The sequence below is a fragment of the Colletotrichum chrysophilum genome, assembly GCF_026319265.1.
Source record: "Colletotrichum chrysophilum strain AFK26 chromosome Unknown scaffold_34, whole genome shotgun sequence".
Taxonomy (NCBI): Eukaryota; Fungi; Ascomycota; class Sordariomycetes; order Glomerellales; family Glomerellaceae; genus Colletotrichum; species Colletotrichum chrysophilum.
In genome coordinates, this window is record NW_026517321.1 from 239,492 (window position 1) to 259,181 (window position 19,690).

General features: G+C 54.7%; 4 protein-coding genes across 4 annotated transcripts; all 4 read right to left on the bottom strand.

The window, feature by feature from the left end:
* Positions 1 to 251: 251 nt before the first annotated feature.
* On the bottom strand, positions 252 to 3,914 carry COL26b_005198 (uncharacterized protein; the record flags this gene model as incomplete). The annotated part of the gene is made up of 5 exons (XM_053178053.1): positions 252 to 461; positions 516 to 1,267; positions 1,319 to 3,518; positions 3,583 to 3,627; positions 3,747 to 3,914. The coding sequence occupies 5 exons, from the start codon at positions 3,912 to 3,914 to the stop codon at positions 252 to 254; spliced, it is 3,375 nt and encodes a 1,124-aa protein (XP_053038012.1).
* A 7,241-nt stretch (positions 3,915 to 11,155) lies between these two features.
* COL26b_005199 (uncharacterized protein) lies at positions 11,156 to 12,170 on the bottom strand (the record flags this gene model as incomplete). The annotated part of the gene is made up of 2 exons (XM_053178054.1): positions 11,156 to 11,859; positions 11,933 to 12,170. The coding sequence occupies 2 exons, from the start codon at positions 12,168 to 12,170 to the stop codon at positions 11,156 to 11,158; spliced, it is 942 nt and encodes a 313-aa protein (XP_053038013.1).
* Positions 12,171 to 13,492: 1,322 nt separating this feature from the next.
* COL26b_005200 (uncharacterized protein) lies at positions 13,493 to 14,519 on the bottom strand (the record flags this gene model as incomplete). Its single annotated transcript, XM_053178055.1, has 2 exons — positions 13,493 to 14,364; positions 14,423 to 14,519. The coding sequence occupies 2 exons, from the start codon at positions 14,517 to 14,519 to the stop codon at positions 13,493 to 13,495; spliced, it is 969 nt and encodes a 322-aa protein (XP_053038014.1).
* Positions 14,520 to 17,302: 2,783 nt separating this feature from the next.
* COL26b_005201 (uncharacterized protein) lies at positions 17,303 to 18,345 on the bottom strand (the record flags this gene model as incomplete). Its single annotated transcript, XM_053178056.1, has 4 exons — positions 17,303 to 17,411; positions 17,469 to 17,707; positions 17,756 to 17,898; positions 17,952 to 18,345. The coding sequence occupies 4 exons, from the start codon at positions 18,343 to 18,345 to the stop codon at positions 17,303 to 17,305; spliced, it is 885 nt and encodes a 294-aa protein (XP_053038015.1).
* Between the last annotated feature and the right edge of the window lie 1,345 nt (positions 18,346 to 19,690).

Here is a 19,690-nt window from a genome sequence, read left to right on the forward strand (position 1 = left end):
GTCCCGTGCCCTATACAATGGTCCATACTGTCGCTATGCTTCTGTCGTATTTTGTCGATGATGTGCGTGTCTGTTGAAGGCCACCGGCGTCGTGAAGATGAAAGAAATAAAGACCCATCGCGGGTAACGCGATGGCTGAGAAACCATCAAACCCCCAAACACCGAGTTTTTGTTATCTAGCTGTTGTTGCATCCGTCTATCCTGCCCAATGGGGCCTATGCAAGTTCGGCACGGTCGAGGAAACGGACGCGTTACATGGCGGACGCAGCATGCGTGTTGATGTCGGTGCCGTTGCCAGGAGTTTCGTCGCCGCTTGAAGACTCCTCTCCGGTAAGGCTGCCACCGATGCGTCGTTTGGCGTCCTTCTTGTCCGCCTCGGTGATGTCCTTCTCGTCTTTGCGCATGTCCGGCGCCCATTGCGGTGTGCCAGGCGCGTGTCCCACAGACATGCCAGCGCGAACCTAGAAATGCTGTCAGTCAAATTTTCACAGGTAGATACCATCCCGCCAACTTACCAAAGTCTCAAGGGCAGTGTTCGAGTTGTCCACCAGGTCATCATCGAAGACCATCTTGCCAGGCTCGAACAACAATACGATAGTGCTACCGCCAAACTTGAAGTAGCCAAGCTCCTCAGCTCGCTTCACCTGCTCGCCCTCCTTGCGTGTAATGACGGTGCTGCCAACCATCATGGCGCCCACACAAATGACCATCACACGGCCGTGCACAGGACTGTCGATCGGGCAAAGAACTCTGACATTCTCTCCGTACACGTCAAGGGCTGAGCGAATAGCCATCGGGTTGACGGTGTAGTATTCTCCGGCAATGGTCTTCGGCTTGTCCAAGATACCGTCAACAGGAATGTGGAAACGGTGGTAATCTTGCGGCGCCAGTCGGAAAATGCCGAGCGCACCGTTCTCGAAGCGCTTGACATCCTCAGGGTAGGCGTCGCCGAGAAGGCGTTTGATCGAGAACTCACGACCCTTGATCCAAACGTTGGTGGCCTGGTTCACACTATTAAACACGACGCTGCGACAATCGGCGGGAGAAACGGTGACATCCGGACGCTCGGCACCAGAGCATGGGCGAGCATCGGGCTTCAGAGCTCGGTAAAAGAACTCGTTAAAGTTCTTGAACTCTTCCAGCGGCAGAAGAACCTCCGACATGTCGAGACGGTGGAATTCGATGAACTTGGGAATCTCAGCCTTGGAGGCCGGATCGTCAAACTTCTTGCCTTGCTTGATACTCATGCTCTTGAGCATCTTACGAACTACGATGACGTTAGCAGAATATCCGGTTAGGGCGATGGGGCCCTGCTTACTCCTCTTGGTTTCCATGTTACTAGACTTGAGTCCTTTGTACAGGAGACGGATTCCAAGTCTCACGTAAACGCTCATCTTCTCCTCGTTGATCTGGCCCGTGATGCGGTCCTGGACCAAGATGTTTGCCGAGTTGGCTCCAAGCTTGTATCCGCCGTAAGAGATCTTGGTGATAACCTTGGAGTACCACTTGCGTTGGGCCTGGCTGGCGGTGACGAAACCGCCCATGACGAGGTTGTTCACCTGTCGCCAATCCTGGCTGGCGCATGTGGCAATGTGCGTGATGATGTCGGTATCCTTGCGCTTGTTCAAGCGCGGCTGGTGGCAAATTGGACATTCTCTGATCTCGACCACATGCTCTTCGCCAGAACGATCCTCAGCCAGATCGTCCTTGTCAAGGAGGTCGCCCTCCTCGCCCGGAGTGCTCAGTTCCGGCACGTTGAGAGTACCATCGGAGGAACTTGAAGCCTCTGTCGAAAGACCAGGCTGGGTGTGCCCTGGCCCTGAAAGAAGATTTTTGACCTTGTCGGCATCTGGCAGCATGCCCTTCATCTTCTGCGTCACAGTGACGGGCTTGCTCTTGGCCTCCAATTGGTCCTCCAAGCATAGCACGGCCTCGTCCATCGTCAGATCTCCGACCTCGTCGCCTTCTTCCCTGTGGGGAAAGCGCTTGAAGAAGCCATCGATTGTCGACTCATGCAGCGTGGAACCCAGAGTGTCGAGCATTGTCGTCAGCTCAATCTTGCTGATACGACCACTCTCGTCCGTGTCGTACTGCTTGAGCATGGATCGCCAGAACTGCTGACGAAGAGCAGGGTAGGGAACGTACTTCGCGCGGATGTATAGGACTGGGTTATGCTTGTCTTCCCACTTCTTGGCGTCCTTCATCTTCAAGGGAATGCTGAAGTCATGGAAGTCTACTTCTTCAGACTGCTGCGCTTCCGCAGTCTGAGCTCCAGCGCCAGCGAGAGCTTGTTCGGGCGACAGGAACTCGGGGTTCAGACCTCCAGGCTGAGCGGCAGGCGTAGGCGTCGCAGTTCCAGACTGGCTTCCTCCAGGCACGCCGGAAGTGCTACTAGGGTTCTTGGACAGGGACGGCCGTACCACTTTGCTCAAGCTCTGAGACGAAGATGTGCGCGACATTGCGAGCTTTTTGAAGCGACGCTGCTGCGGGGCAACGAATTCGGCAGGCTCGGGTACGTCATAGAGGCCAGTCTCCGGGTCAGCTTTCGGGGCCTTGTCGATCAGCTCTCTGACGGCCAGGTTGCAGTCGGCGATGAAGTCATTTCCGGAGTACTTGTCGTGGTCCATAACAGTGAAGGCGAATGAGTATTGCTGCTCGTGGCCTTGGACTTGGAAAATCATCTTTTCGTTGAAGACGGGGTTCAGGTTGTGTCGCACTCGTTTTGTTCGATATGTCTTCTTGCCGAGAGACGCGACAACGAACGGGTCCATATCGAATGTGGTTCGCGTGGAGTTGGGCTCGGGAGGGAGATCGGTGATGTTCAGGACTTCGAGGTAGATTATGCCCACTACGTCACTTCCACTGTTATTGAATTCGTACGCGTGGTCTCTTCTCTTCTTCTTCAGTCCCTTGATCCTGAGGCGGCGCTTGCGCTTCTCAGCGGCCTCAGGCTTGCTCGAATCTTCGTCTTCGGGGGTATCATCTTCGATGTCGAGATCATCGTCGTCATCCTCTTCCTGGTCGTCGGTGGCATTTCGCGATAACGGGGGCGAGGGTGTGGTGCCGCTGCGCACGCGCATGTTCTTGATCGGCTGAATCAGTGGCGTCATGGTGGGCGTGATTTGTCTAGAACCAGCAGGCACTTGGCTGACGAGGGAGTAAAACTTCTCGAAGACTTGCTCGCGGGTTGCGGCGGTGTTGGACTGGTCGAAAAGGGTAAACTGCAGCATGACCTCACCAGACACAACGCTCGTCTTTTTGCCGGGCTTCTTGCTCTTCAGAGGATACCATCTCGGGGGCTGCTCGTTCTGCTCATCGGCAAAGATCTCCTCCAGAGCGAGGTCGAATTCGCCCAGGTAGTCCTTGCCGAAGCGATCCTTGTCCCAGCATATTACGTCGAGAATGAGGCTCTGGGTCGTGTTTACGGGCAGCTCTTCGATGACGTTCCACTCGGGGTTCAGGGTCTTGGGAACTTCGTGCGTCGTGACTTTGGCGTCACCGAGGGTGACAACGAGAAACTGCAGGCAGACATGTCAGAGGAGTTGCTTCAGAAGGCACAGGACGGCAATTGAGGGATCGTACCGGATCGGATGTGCCGCTTCTGTCCTTGGCAGCGAGATTTCGGGCCTGGAATGCGATCAATCGTTAGCATTTGGGCGCTGCTTAGTTTGACAGGACCGCGGCACCGGGTGCGCAAGCGGGCTGAAGGCGATGGGATGGTGGGGCAGCAGTGGTGGACTGCCTACCTTCATAATGACGACCTTCAAGGTCAAGCCATTGTCTTTTGGGCTCAACTCTCCCATCTTGCCGTTACTGCTGGTGCTGCTATTGCTGTTGTTACGAGTTGGGCTACTACTGCGGCTATGGCGGAGGGAAGAGCTGGACTTGAGTCGTCCAGGGATGATGCGGACCATGGCGGGCGACGGGTCGGGGAGCGGCCCCTAAAAAGAGTTGCGGTTGCCAAGCAGAGCGTTTGAGGGCGCAGCGCACGACGTGTGACGGTGACGGTCCAGACACCACTCACAGGCAGGGCGGCGGCCAGTTTGGAGGGCGGGGTGACGTAGGAGATACAATGCGGAGCGCGCTGGGAACCGAAGCTGGGAAGCCTAGGTACGCAATTGGGAAGCCAAAAAGAGGTACTTGCGGTACCTTGCGTATTTTGGCTCCAGCGCCTAGCATCCAATTGTCACAATCCGACAGGACAACCCTCCGACGTGGGTCTCTAGCAGCTGTTGTTGACGTCTGCCTGAATGCCTCCTTTTCGCCTAGGCAGAGCAGGGCAGGGCAGGGCAGGGCAGCTGTAACCTGGAGGCTGTAGCTAGCTGTACGTCGGTGATGGTGTGGTGGTGTACGGCAAATCACCAGCAAACAGGCGCGCGCGCGTTGGAGCTGAGGCGATGGAACGTGGCCGTATTCCGCAAGGGACAATGCAGAGCAGACAGCCAGAAGGTTGCTAGCCAGCTGCACAAGACAGGGTTTCTGAAGTACTGTCTCGTTGTTGGTTGCTGATCAGGATATGCCTCCGCGACTGCGATGCTCCGTCTCAACACGATTCGTCCTCTTCCACCAATGCAACACTGTTTTCCAGTCAAGATCGAATAGCCCGTTGGTCTTCTGGGCGGATTGGCGACGGCGAACGACAGGAACGCGAAACGGTCGTGACGGCGGGTGTAAGATGTCCGGGGGGTCTAGCGGATGGAACGAACAAGTACTCGTGCAAATTACGGCGACTCGACTCGACTCGACTCGGTTGGAGAAGGGTATCCGTAGGGAGTACGGGATAGGATTGGATCTCGAATGCTGCAACACCAACGTCTCTGGGAAGTCGTAGTGGCAGTTACAGAGTCCAGGCAGTCAAAAGGGATGTTCGATAGGGAAAAGGGGATGAATTGAAGAAACAGAGAGAGGTGGCAAAGCTCCGAGAGGCCCCTGGGAGATGCTGTCCGAGTAATAAGAGGGCCGAGGACGACAACAAGAGGTGAGCAGGTGTACGGATTAATTATGTGGCTTGGATGCACGTCAACTTGGCACCACCGCCATGCTCGGGTGGAATGTAGGAGCAAACTAAGAGTAGTACGGATAATGTGAACAAGAAGCAAAAAGGAGAGGAAGACGCGTGAGACAGACAGCCCAGGGAAAGGTCGGGACTCGGGTGAGAGAGATGGCAAGGAATACTGAGAATGGAGCTTGCAGCGGAGGGGAATGGGAATGGCTGCAGCAGTAGCAGTGGCAGCAGGAGCAGCAGTAGCAGCGGGTGGGATAAGAGATGGCACGCCGTCAGTGTCGCAGACCGCCTCGCCCCGGCACAGACAGCAAGCAAGCACAGCAAGCAGGCAGGCAGGCAAGCAATGGACAGAAAATCCCGCCAGCCAAAGGAGAGTAAGGTACTTTGTTCAGACACCTGCAAATAGCGTGTTGTGGTGTCTGGATTTACACAGTAATGGACATATCTGATGCGTGTGTTGAAGCCACCACCGCGGGTATTCTGTTTCTAACTTGAGGTGGTAGCTGTACATGGGAACTTGTGGTTTGGTGTGCTTATGGCGGCAAAGCGAGGTACCTCACGGATAGCAGCTGGTCGTCTGAAGTATTCGGGCAGACCTACTGCGTATTCGTCCCAGATGCGTATGGTCTGCCGGTCGGGTGGCCGTTAGTGTCGCGGTTGCGCGCGGGTGCTTCGGATTGCGATCCCCAACGGTGCCGTGCGGTGGATTCGCCAGGTTTTGGGAGCAGTGGGCAGCAGGGAAGGCAGCTGGAGCTGAAGCTGAAGCTGAAGCCCGAGGAAAGCTGGAAACGGCTGGAAACAGAAACCAGAAACTGCGGCAGAATGCTGCTTTGAGTCCCTCGACCAGGCACCCTCAATCTGTCTCTCACACTTGCACCACCACCCACTCACTCACTCACTCACTGCATCAGCATCGGTGGCCTGGCCAGTGGGTGGGTGGTGTTGCTGTCGGTGTCTTCTGTCTATACGCGCATCAGTATCAGTGTCTTTCCCACCGCCATTCTGTTCTCTCTGTCTACCAGCATGTCCTTGTATGTCTATGAGCACCTAAGATCGAGCGAAGATGGCTGCTCGGACTCGTGCAAAAGCCCGATCAAAGTCTGTCGCCGCTGCTTGTTCAAACGCGCATCAAAGTACCGCAACCCGCACCTCCCTGCCCGCCCTCGGCTGCCCGTCCTGACCATCGACCAGCTGCTTATTTGTCCGTCCTATTAAACCGTGTCCTTAACTAGATGCTGCTCCCTGTTCAGCCCCATCCTGTGCCCCCATCACGCCCCATCGACGCTTCCATTCCCCTTCCGAAATCCTTCGCTATTTCCTCGTGTCTCTCTGCCTTTTCAACTCTTCCCTCGCGTTCGTCGACCTTCCTCTTGGGCTCTTCCCTGTATCCGTAGCCGTCCCGCTTCTCGGTCGCGTGCCAGCCCCCTCTGTTGGTTGGCTCTTCCCGGTTGGTGGCTCATCTCTCGACGTGTTATCGCGCATCTCGAAATACTCTGTACAAAATACCTCCTTAGTCGAGTTAGTCGGCCCGGTGCCCCCAACAAAGATAGTTCTTGACCACTCGTGGCCTGGGCCTGGCATCGCTTCAACCATTTACTAAACCCCGAATCCCGCGTCAATACTGTCCGAATCTCGATGGGGGTCCTCGACTTCTTGATCCACATGTCTTCAGGCGGCACCAAGACAGGTCAATGGCCTCGATCAAGGACCAGGTCAGAGCCCATGTCCAGATGTCGCAGACCTGGTTGAGAGCCCAGCTCCCCCTCATCTTCGCCTGCTCTTCACATGGATCGCTCATATTGCCGTCCATCCCCTGAGTTCCTGCCCCATCAACGGCTGTCACCCGATTCTCCCTTGCATCTTGCCAACATGGCCGGACGGTCAGCATCCAAACCTCACATGCGTTCATCAAATCACTCAACCACCCGGCGATATTCATTCGTCCCCCTCTCTCTCCCTCCGCCTCTCGGTAACGGGTTCTCTTGCAAAAGTCCCGCCTTCCTCGGCCTCTCTCTCTCCATGTTAAAATTTCGTCCTACTTGTGGCTTTAGTCCCTCAATTTCAAAAGAGGCATGGCCCGGATGAGGACTTGGCTTCCCCCCCTCTCCTCCCCTCCATCTCCACGAATCCAGTCCCCCGGCGACGCCCCTCGTCGGCTGCAACTGCACCTGCAGCGCCGCACAACATATTTATCCCACAGACGCCTTCCCCATCTGCTTGCCGTGCATCCGTCTCTGCCCTATCCGTACCACTGAGCAAGGGAGCGTCCACATCCCACATCCTGAGGTCTGGATGTGGTGGTGGACTGCGACTGGAGGCTCCTTTCGCCAAGCCCTCGCGGATGGCTTTGGATGCTTCCAAACCTTCTCCCAAGAGTCTTGGTCGATCTCTAGGCGGACAGCTGGTATCTCACAACAGCAAGGGCCGAGAGAGGCGGCTCGTGCCATCTGAACCTCACCTCACCTCACCTTCAGGCACATCAGGGACCAGTCAGACAGTCGAGAATAAAATGCGACGTCTGGTCCTGCCAATTGGTTCCCTTCTTGGCACGGGCGGGCCTCGTCATCAAAACACCCCCATCCTGGCTCAGCTCTCTGCTAACTCGCCCGGTACAGACCCGTGAGCAGCTTTGTGGACTCATCCTGCTGCTCCCTGACGTTCTTTGTGCGCGTTCCCTCTGATCTGCGGGTGTTGCCCCAAAGTTTGCCCGGGGCAGCGCAGGGCGAATGTAAACGACGTGGCGCGGCGGTGGTCAATCAGCAGCATCCTTTTGAGAGTTGAGACAGACTGGTGGGGGTTGCACACAAACACTGTCTACCTTAGGTAGGTATCCAAAAGAAAGCTGAGGTAATTCGACGTATCGGACACGAAACCTTGGGAAGGCGCAAGTTGAACCGCGTACAGCAGGTACCTTCCCGTCACCTTCCCAAGGGGCACGGGCCGCCGGCGATGCCCCGGCGATCCAAGCTTCGCCGCTACGACTATTGGCGCCTACCTTACCTCGATGCATCCATTCCCTGATGGCTAAAATGCTGATTGCTGACTGCTGCCTCGCGGTACTGTTCCCATTCCAACCCAAATCAAATCCATCCGACAATCACTCCCGAAATCATCCAATTCAATTGGACCCAACGCAGCCCAATACGGCGTGGCGGACGGGCTGGTGCTGATGCCGATGAGCAGCGAAATGAAACAAACCATCAAACTCGACGTCCATCCGAATCACGAAGGATCGGCCTTGTTTCTGCATTCTGCAATGCCGCTCACCGTCGACCTACCGCTCTGGAGTCTGGCGCTCACTTCGATCCATCCTCCCGTACGCGGTACGCGACGGCGCCAAACAGCCACGGTCGACCCGCCTCCGCTCCATGCTACCGAATTGCCAGCCATTTCGAGACAATCGAGACCCCCAACTTAATCAAGCCAAGCATTCCACGAGGCCTCCTACAAGGCAAAGCGAGACCCGTCATTCATTCCTACTCTGCGTGTAATCCAAGACCATGAGCCCTGTTATCCAATGCACATACCTGCCCGTCCACCACCACGGGGTGTGTCAGCCAGCGGCAGCGACAACCAGATCCAGAGTCATCCCAGGCCCCGTCTGGTGGTCCTTGTGGCTGTCGCCGGTTCAGCCCAGGGCTCCATTTATGACGCAAAACCTCACCAAACTTGATGGGGACCACGGCTGTCGAGACCACACAGCTGCGACGGGCAAGGGCCAAGCCTCCAAGCTTCGGCCGGATATCCGCCCCGTGGAGCTATGGACGCTCCCGAGCACCCCGACTCCGAACTATCTGGGCTGCGACAGTCTCATCGTGCATTGGTTCATTGCCTTGCTCCATCCCATTTCGTCTGAAGTATGATGCTTTGCTAACTTTCGCGCTTGGCGTGGGTCGAGGCCCCTTGTACCACCTCTGGCTCAGCGCTCCCACGTTGGCATGGCTTTGATGAGGTCAAACTTCTCTAGTTTGCCGCTTAATCTAAGTCGCAGAACTCATACTAGGGCTACCAGTGTTGGCAACCGGTCACGAAACATGACGTCTCGTGGACGGTCTTGGCTGTGCTGTTCTCGGTACCAAACGCTCCTTGATACGATGACTATCCTGCTGGCGCCCGCTCCAACGGTCAAACCAGCGGGAAACATTGTCAATACCACGGGTCAAACAACGGCCGCGTCGGCTCGTCCCGGTTTTGATATGGCTATTTCCAACTCTTTGGGATGATATCTGCGAATACATGATGAAACAACCTGGAGACTCGGTCAGCCATGTGTACAGCTTGACACGAGACAACCAAGGTGTTCTTTAAGTACAGTTGTGTGCCCTACACACTGTCTCTCGTCACGACACAGTCAACGATCGAGTCGTGATACCCCACGGCCGTCTAATCTGGCACTAAGTGTGTCTAGCTGGGAGTGAGGTTGTAGGGATGTAGGCATAACCGTGTGCACCCAACCATTGAGTGACCAAATTCGAAATCGACGCCCCGTTAGGCGCGAGTCCAAGGGAAAAGAGATGTAGGGTTTCTCTTTCGAGTGAGTTTACCCGATCTCGTCTTTAAGTCTCCCCAGACTTGAGATGCCAAGCACTTCATCCTTCTTCCGTCTTGACTCTATTCCCATCGCCTTTTTGTATCTACCAGAACTTGCCAGAACTTTTCCGTGTCAACTGATGTCTCTCCCCTCGGGTCATGCCAAGGCGGTTCTGATTGTTGCGTAAAGTTAGCTGGTTACAAACGTCAAAACGCACTGGCTTCTTTGATTGGCAAGCGAACGAAAGCTCGCGGAGTACACAGTGCCGTCTGCGCGATCATCCTGTTGTAAATTGAACAACTCCCTGGATCTGTCTTCCAACGTCCCTTCGCCCAGTACCGTCGTAAAGATGGCCGCAGCCGAGGTCGAGCTCTGGAGGCTTCTCTTGTGGCATGGCTAGGACCGTCACGCGTCTCAACTTCCGGGTGTCGTGGGCCTATCACACCCAGTCACAGATGATGATGGAGCTAGTATTGAAGTGGAGGTTTTGTAGAAATCCATACGCTATGCAGTTTTTATTTCTATTTGTCTCCGCATTGAATAAGTCATAACTTAACCAAGTATCGCAGTAGATATCACCGATGAGGAGCTGCGGTAGATATGTCGCACGTAGGTACTGGAGACCCGACGACAGCCCCTTGGCATTTGTATCAGCATGTGAACACGATAGCAAAGTTGCTGGCACTGGGCCTTTCAGCTCCAGCTTCCCAGGTAAATACATGGATCTAGAGTTCTGGGGAGGTAGAGCTCGGACAGCCCTTTTTTCGATATGGTTCTCCTTTTCGGAAATGCTCTCGACCAGCACCTCGCTTCCTGGCTTTGCCTGGGTCGTCAGTTGCAGATAACCTACGCTTACCATACCGTAACAATAATATCTGCTTTAGACTCCTTTATCATCACTGCCGCCATTGTTGTCTTGACCATCCTCATTTACTGCTTCTGCCTTGAGTGTTCTCTTGGAGTTATCAGCGACTACGATTTGTCCGCAGACATTGGATCAATATAGTTGGCAAGTCGGCGTCACTAAAATGTCGACATTCAAATCACTAAGCGAGACTTCTAATAAAGAAGAACGAATACTTATGGGGAAAGCGTAAGGTCTGTGATCCTAACGATTAATCCAGGAATCTTTGCACTGAGGTTCAGATCATGATTAGAAAAAAACACCTTTCCCAAAAAAGTACATAAATGAAAAGGGAAAGGCTACACAAAAAAACAAAAAGGGTTCAAGTGTCAAGAGAATCCACTTGAACCCTTAAACTCCAACGATCAGATAATGGATCACCAGGGCGCTGCGATTGCGCTGACCTGACTACTGGGCCATTTTGTTCTTCTCGTCGGTTGAGAGCAAAGGAGCAGGAGCATACTTGTATAGGCTGCCATCTGAGGCTACCACAAGGCCCAACAACAGGAAAGAGACACCGGCAAGCGCAGCTCAAAAGTCCGTTGGCAAGCACCTACCCTCACAATATCGACCGTCAAAGTCACTTCAATATTCTCGCGACTGATGTGTTCAACACAACATAGATACTGACAACTGTCTAAAACTTTGTACAAGAAGCGTCTCCAAGATACGCATGAAAAATCCTCAACTTTCACCACTTGGTTCTTATCCCCTCTTACATGGCCATCCTGTTCTTCATATCAACCCTTCTCTTGGCCATCTGCTTGACGCTCTCCGCATAATCGTTCGTGCCGTTGTTGGGGTCCGCATCGGTAGCCTTGTCCTTGCACTTGGAGCCCGCCTTAGCCTTGCCGTTCGGCCCGTCGACGGCCTGCCACTTCCTCTTCTCCGTCAGCGCGGTGACCATCGTCTGGGCCGCCTCCTCCAGCCAGCCGTTGATGAAGTCGCCGTGGAAGCAGTGGCTCGGCCCGCACGCGAGCTCCAGGGGCGGCGCGCCCTTCCAGCCGTCGGGGATGGCCTTCTTGGTGTCGTAGCGGATGCTGAAGCGCAGCTGCGGCATGCGCTTCATGCCGTCGGCGCAGGTGCCCTTGTTCGAGTACGCGCTCTTGAGCGTGGTCGTGTCGACGCAGTCCGGGAACCAGAGGACCGACTGGAGCGAGGTGGAGCAGGTGCTCTGCGGGAAGTCCGAGTTCTTCTTGCCGCCGGCGTCGAAGTCCTGGTTCTGGCAGAGCCAGGCGACGTCGGAGCCTTCGACGAGGTCGTCCACGGTCTTGGCCTGGGCGTTGCCGGCAACGACGTTGAAGTTGGGCGGGATCGCGACCTCGGCCGGATCCTTGTCGAAGTTGTAGTAGGCCGTGAAGGCGACGGGCTCGATGGGGGTGCGCTTGTCGCCCTCGACGTGGTAGAGAGTCGGGATCCCTGTTTCTGGTGTAAGTGACCAACTTCTCATGTCGAACTCGTTGAACATATTCCACGGGGAGGGGGCACTTACAGTAAACGGACAGGTCGTTTGGGTTCTGGGCAGTGGCGCAGCCCTGTTGGAGTTCCGCCGTGGTGCTCAGGTTGACGTTCACGGCATCGCTACCGAAGAAGCTGTGCATGTGGCTCTTGTACTGGCCCGGGATGACGATGGGATCGATGTTCTTGCGCATGAAGAAGTCGACCTTTGTGTTCGTAAAGGCGCTCGCCAGGCCGGCGGCGGCGAGGAGGAGGGTCGATGAGTGGTACATCTTTGACTTTGGTAAGTTGTAACGAGTGACGGGTCTTGTTCAAGCAACGAAGGTGAAGACCGCGAAGAAGAAGAAGTAGAAAAGAGCTACTACGTTCCTCTCCAGCGGACGTAGGTTGCTAAATTTGAATGGGATGGTGAAAGAAAGTTAACGACGAAACAGGCCTGACAGGATGAACGATACGTGTGGCTTTAAATGTGAGTCTATCTGACTTTGACATCTCGTAGGAGGTTGATGATCTGTATATCCCTGTCTTGACAGGTAGGTTAGTTAGGGCGTTCCCAGCAGGGCGCTTCCCCAATGGAGAAGGGAAGGCATTCAGGTGGTCTTGGCGTTGTTTGAAGCATATCGTTGTTAACCGCTGTCATTCCCCACGTTTCAATGTACATCAGATGCCCTCTGTCGCCTTTAGATTTGACAGAGCCCCCCTTGAGGCTGAGAACACCGGCAGCAGCTGCCTTCTTCACATAAGCGTAAACCCCGAGGTGGACAAGAGAGGGCAGAGTGCCCATGCAAGTCGACCGCATTGGGAAACCTATTCGGGGATATTGGATCTTGGAATTCGGGAGTGGCTCCCGATTAGATCTCTGCCCAGATCCCAAGAAGTTTTACAACACCCCCGTCCCTGGTCCTGATCCTGCGTTTTTATATTGTTTCCCCTGAAACCTGGGACTCTGCATTGCCATCCAACATAACTGCGGTTTTTTTTCCGTTTTTGAAGAGACGTCAGAGACGTCAGAGACGGGACGAACTCATCGACACCTTGTTCGGTGTGGAGCGGTACGATGATCATTCCCACATTTCCCCACCCAAGATTGAGCTGAAACAAAGGGGCAGCGTGGGAGCCCGTACGGGCGGCGTACCCGGGTCGCGATCTAATCTGTGTGAGGTAAACCGATTCTTGGCTGGCAGAATACGAACCCGAGACCGGCGCCTAGGTAGATGAGCGGCAAAGACTTTTCTCCTTCCGCGGATGCCATTGCGGCCAGCCCTTAGGAACGGGGTTCCCTGGAAAATAGCAAAGTGTAAAGACATGAGTAGAAATCATGCAACCCAGGGGCTGGGTAAAAACTTAGATATTTCATACACCTGCTAGTCACAATTCACAGTGGTATTGAAGTAAGGTGTAACAGTAAGCAATTTTTTCTTTCCTCTAACCTAGATCTGTTTAACCATCTTCTGGTGTAATATCTTCTGATTTAATGTCCAACCTGTCCCGACCAAGCGCCAGCCCAACCGAATCCCATCAAATCGCTCGCTATGCATTCCCTCGTATACATGAACACCTATTAAATTCCCAAAGCCGAAAGAAGACTGCCATTCTAGGCCAAGACGGGAGCGACCATGGTCTTCTCGATGCTGGGAGACATGACGCTGAAGACGTTGGGCCACAGGAACATCTTCTCCTCCGCAGGCGACATGGCGACCATGCGAGGGATGGCGGACTTGCTGGACATGCGGCGCCACATGTTGGCACGGGGGTTGAAGGCCGCAGGCATACCCTTGCCGCCGGTCTTCTTCTCGTCCTCCTCCCTGATTCGCTCAATCTCTTTCTGGATGTCGGCGAAGGTGTCAAAGGGAATGTAGGAGATGTCGTTCTCGACGCAGTACTCCTCCAATCTCAGACCCTTGCGGGCGAAAAGGACGTCAGCCTGGCGCGCGGCGGGCAAGTCTGAGACACCGTCGCCGATGAAGACGATGAGGGGGATGCTGCCGTCTTCACACTCCATCTCGGCCTCCTTGCGGGCAACTCCCATAGAGAGAGCCTTGTCGTGGCCGAGCTCGTTGTCGTGAAGCCAAATTGGCTTCCAGGCGGTACCGTCCTCAGTAATCTCGGCCTCGTTGGCGACGATATCGATGTGAGCGGACTCCTCCTCGCCCAGGAATGTATCAAGAACCCTTCTCAGGATGGGCTTGAGTCCGGCGGAGATGACGTTGAAGGGGATGGAGTTGCTGATGCAGAACTTGTGGAACTCTTGGAAGGCAGGGTCGATCTCGAGGGTCTTCTCCATCACCTCGAAGCCATCGTCGAAGGGGACGTTGAGAGAACCCCACATTTCTTCGGAGACATCGCGAAACGACCGTTCGCCGGTCTTGATCTGCTCGTCAAGGACCTCGCGCTGCTTGGAGCCGCAGCCATGGTTGTCGAAGAGGATGTGGCCAGTGTCCTGCATGAAGATGGTTCCATCAAAGTCTAGGTCGCTGTTAGCGGCGTGGCGAAGACCCACGTTGGGGTTGTCGATCGTTCGTACCTGAGAAACAGATGATCTTGCGCTTCTTGTTCTCAGTAAGAGGAAGACCGCCGTTGGCAACGACCATGGCTTCGGGGGGAGTGAGTGCGATAGGCATGTTGGCGGTGGTGTATATCTGTGTATGACAGGTTTGATGCGTGTAGGTCGGCAGTGATTTTTCGTCTTCAGGCTTTATAGTCTCGTGTTTTCAGAAAAGTCGAATGCTAACGAATAAAGTTGTCACGAACAGGTTTCAACGGGATGGTGTCCGACTTTATAGAAGTCAATGCCCACACGATGTCGCCGAACTCTCGACCGATCCGCGAGCGGTAGCGGCGATAAAGCGCGCACAGCCCATCCATCCTCCACGATGACGGGCTAAGAGTAGATTCCACCATCGTGTTCCCCCGCGGACACGGTGGGCACGTCACGGCGCGCCATGCTGCATGAGGACAATGAGCATGGGCGGCCTGGCGAAGAGAAAGCCAGGCCAGAAGCCGCTTCCGGGATGCTAAAGAGAAATGGCACGCCGTCGCGGACGGCGGCGTAACGGGCGTACCGCAGACTGGGCATGCTACTACGATGACGGCGTCTTACAGGGCCCATAGCATCTGGCTTTCTTTTTGATTTTTCCAAACCATGCCCAATCGGGGGCTCTAGCGCGGCGATGGCTGACTGGGATGACTGGAAGACTCTGGTCTTTTGTCGGTGGATGAACGGGAGCGCAGCCACGCTCCCACCATCACGGGAAGCGGCCGGCAGTGTTCCTGACAAATCGGCCGGGTTGATGAAGTGGCAGACTGCCACTCGGACGAGAGCCTCCAGCCTTCTCAGCCTCTCTTTCCACTCGCCGAGTTTCGCAGAGCCGCTGCTGATCGGCATGCCGTTCCCTCCAATGTCGCGCCCGGGAACAGGAATGGACGTGTTCTCGACCAACTCCTGTTTTCCTACAGATAAGCATCAGAGACAAGCGAAAAGACAAAACTGTTTCCGATCCGGTACGCAGCTACTCGCTGGTGCAGAATTTCGATGCTTCGGACAGCGGCCCCTCCGTCTCTCTCTACAGGGGATCGGGAGGCGAGGTGATACATCCGTCCGAAAGTCGAGCGAACAGAACATTCCAGCCCCGGCGAACAGCCAAGCCCCGGCCGCATCCAAACTGCGCTGAACCATCGACATGGGGCTGACGACACAATGTTGCCAAGGGCGGTAGGTATTCCCAGCCCCCTGCTTGAGTTGGCTGAGTGAGTAAAAAGCAAGAGGGAGGATTGGATTGCAAAAGTCAAACGAACATTGATGCCGGTAGCAATGTGCATGCAGTGTAGCCCTCGGGAGCCTGGTCGTCCATGATGCGCACAACAGTCAAGACACTAACACTTTGAAAATTTACCCATGATTTCCCACATCGGAAAGGTGCTTTGAGCATGTGCCATTTGTTGGACAGCGGGGAATCGCAGAAATCAAAGACTCGAAGCTATGATGTCATTCTGTCTTTAGTGGGGCTTTTTGACTCCTACCTTTGCCTGCATCGTGCTGCAGTTCGCCTGTACTCGACCTCCTCCTCCTCCGCGAAGCAGAACACTAGCCAGGTTGCTCCGCTTCTGCAGGCTAGACTGCATTGTCGGCATCTTCGTTCTGCACTCCAGCCTGTCTAGACATAGTCCGTGGAGTCCTGCATATGCATTGTCAAAGGGGCTTGAGGCCCAGATCGAAACAAGCGAGGTCGGGGATGCTGGGGCGGCAGGGAGAACTTCTGTCGAATCGTCGAATCCTAGACTCCATCCCATCTGCAGTGGGCCGCGCTTCCAATTCACCCGGCCTGCCTACGGCTCTGCAGAGAGCCCGTCTCGAAAATGCAACTGCAACTGCAACTCCATGCGCAGCACCCTCCAACTGTTAGATTCCGTGCCGCCATGGCGGTGAGGCACAACATGCCTGTCGTGTCGTGGTGCCTTGGCCACCTCCGCTCACCCTCGTGAGGGGTCCTTATCGTTACCTTCACCTGCGTCCACTCCTCATTTGGCTTCATGTTCAGTCTAGGTTATCAATGGCAACTTGCACTGGGCGATGACGACAGAGGCTGCTTGAACCTCTTCGAAATCAGCATGTGCTCGACAGTGTTCCGAAAATCATCCAATCTCCTCACGATGTGACGGAGCATCATCACTCATCGCTGGACTTGCGTTCACTATGCTCTTGGCATCGAGAAGAGATACCGGGCACCGAGTGTCTTCGGACGTCTCTCCACAGCACTAACAACCAGCCAGTCAGACGGAATATCGTATTGTGCGATGCAAAAAGATAGTGGCGAATTCACAGTTCCCTTTGTCGCCCTAGCTCGCACCCACCGGAAATTCCACTCCGCGGGGGAAAACATTAGACCACAAAGCCCCGTCTGAGAGCACTGCAGGTAAGACTTAGCCAACCACTCTCACAACTCTTGACGGTTGCCAGAAGCCTAAGCCCTGCTTGCCCTGACTCAGGAGGAAGAGGCCATGCAGAGAGCGCTTGGTACTAGTGAGGAAATGGAAGGCCATGATGTCAATCATCCTCCTACAAGACGCCGGGCCGTCACTTCGGGCGGCTTCGGTAGACCCGACCTTCACAAGCCGGCCGCGCTACCATGCCCGGGGCCAGACCATGCACTCTCCGTGGCCAACAGTTGTCCAGACCAGAACGACAAACATCGGCCCCTTCGAGGCCTGCCGATCACTGGCGGGTCGCGCGCCTCTAGCCGAGAGCGAATTTTGGAATACCGAGTAGAACGGGATGGGTATCTTCAAGCGGAAAGTAGTAATTCGGGTGGTCTCGTTGCGCTTTTCCGAGCCGATGTATCCATTTGAGTTCCTCTAAACCGTACGCCTAACATTATGCCTCATCAGCAGTACATCACACCACAGCCTATGCTGACACCTTGGCGCTGTACTTGGTTGCCGCCTTGTCGAACAACGCGCTCTTTTCCTCCAAATCCACAAGGAACTGGTGCTGGGGATCCGCTGCCTTGAGCTTCCTGTGTTCAAGTGGTTAGCAACTCGGCCTCATTGCCTCGGACAGGGGCGACACTTACTCCGTGAACTCCTTGGGATCTTTGCCAGAGATCACTGTCAACACAAGCAGGTTGGCAATGGCCTCGGCGTAGTTGGGGTTCTTCGAGACAGCCTGGTCCAGGGCAGACTGTGCCTCCTCTGCACGTCCGAGGTGCAGCTCAGCAACAGCCTGGGACACCAGCGTCGCGATCGAAGATGTTGCTGGCGCCTGCGCAAGCTCCTCAAACACGTAGAAAGCCTGTTGGTATTTGTCTCCGCCCTATCACATTTTAGCACAGTATCTCCGTTGGAGGTATGGATATCGTACCTGTCGCAGACCAACCCACGACTCAGCCAGGTTAACCAGCAAGCTATCCTGGGCCCATCTCCTGGCGGCGGTGACCTCCTTCAGGGCGAGGTCGTTTCGGTTCTGCTGGAGTTGGATCTGGACAATCAAAGCAACGGCGTCAACTGCATAACATAGGTTAGCCGGAGTCAATCTAAGCCACGCATTCATAACTTACGGCTGCCCTGGTGCTGCGACAACAGCGCAAGAGCCTCCTCTGACTTTCCTGCCGCCTGCAAGACGGTACCTCCAACAATCTGGACTGTGACATTCTCTCCCTCGGACGCGGCGAGCTTCTCGATCGTCTTCACTGCAGACTCCGTCTTTCCCAACGCACTCTCGGCCAGAGCACCAATTGCAACCAGCTCGGGCTCCTTCTCTCCCTGGACGTCGGCGATGACATCTTCGGCTTGGCCCAGAGCAACGCGGGCGCGGAGGACTAGGACTCGGGCAGGAAGCTCATTCTCGGGAGAAAGGGCGGAGGTGTCGTAATCGATGACCTCTTGGTATTGACCCTGATGGAAGTGGTTGTGGATGTTGATCAATTCGCCTTCGGCAGAGTAGGGGTCCATGTTGGCGGTTGTGTTGAGGTCGGATGCTCGTCGTTGATGTCGAACGCCAAATGCTAGACAGCTGCGATGTGTTCCCCTTGGCTCACTGATGTGGGGGACTTTCGAGCAACGTGGAACCCTGAGAAGGCACGGAGGATGCCGCTGCCGGGATGGTGGGTCTTTGGTATGGTCCGTGCACCGCAATGCTGAGCTTAGGTAGGAAAGAGCGATGCCAGCAACACCATTGATTCAAACACCACCTCGACCCACGATCTTTCTGCAGCCTTTCAGCATGACACTCCCGTTCATGACCTTTCCCGGAACTCAACGCTGGAATCTCATCCAGTGCCCCCAAATCAAGCACCAGATTGCGATTCGTGATGCTTGCGCTCTCATTACCATTTGATGCTCCTCCTATCTCGGGCTTGCAATGTCACTCGGTCAAGTGGCCTAATGTTGAAGACCATGAATATTTGTTGCTCATATCAAATCTGTTTTTTTTATGAAAACCCACGGCGCAATTAACAACATTTGATGCTTGTGGTTTGGGCCATTATGGACGGAGTTTTCACCACCTGGTAGAAGGAAGCTTGAAGGCTGGGTTTTATAATCCCTACTGATCAGTCTTCCAAGCTGAATAGCTCATTACAACTTGGAAAAACCCATTTGAAAAGATCTTTGGCTTGATCTTCAGTTGTCCACATAACCAGGATTTCTATCAGGGTTGCCTTGCTGAGATCATAGCATGCCTCCCTACCCTCCTGTTGGTTTTCATAGATAGATCCAGTGGTTGCCAATCATGAGCCCCCTTAGTATCCGTCTGCTGAGTGGTCTAGTGCAGAATCTTTCAAAGTTGAAAGGTGCATGGGAGGGTGCTCCTTCTTGCGCCTACTCCTTCTGGCTTTCACATTTTCTCACGCCCACCTTAGAGAAACCACAACAAAAAAAGCCACTCTCGATTTTCACAAACCCATCTCTCCCAAGGGTTGTGAAGATCCCCTCACGCCCCTTGCTTTTCCGCACATTTCTCTCTTCTCCCCATCCTCATCATTGCTATTACAATTACCAAGCGTGCTCCTATTTTTGCAGCATCACTCACACAGTCTCTCGTTGCTGTGAGTATCCTCCCTGAACTCATCTTGTTATCTCACTAACGCGCCTCATCTCAGTTACTCATTCCATAAGCGCGCCTGGCACCCGCATACTTATCACCGTGGCGATGAACTGGATGACTCCCCACGAAGCGTCCCTGCAGAAGCTTCCGGCTGAAGCTGATGCTGAAGCAGAGACCAGCGTCCTCGATAGGAAGCGCCCAGTTCCTCGATTTCCTGATAGCTTTTCTGCAAATCTGGGCCGCAATGTTTCC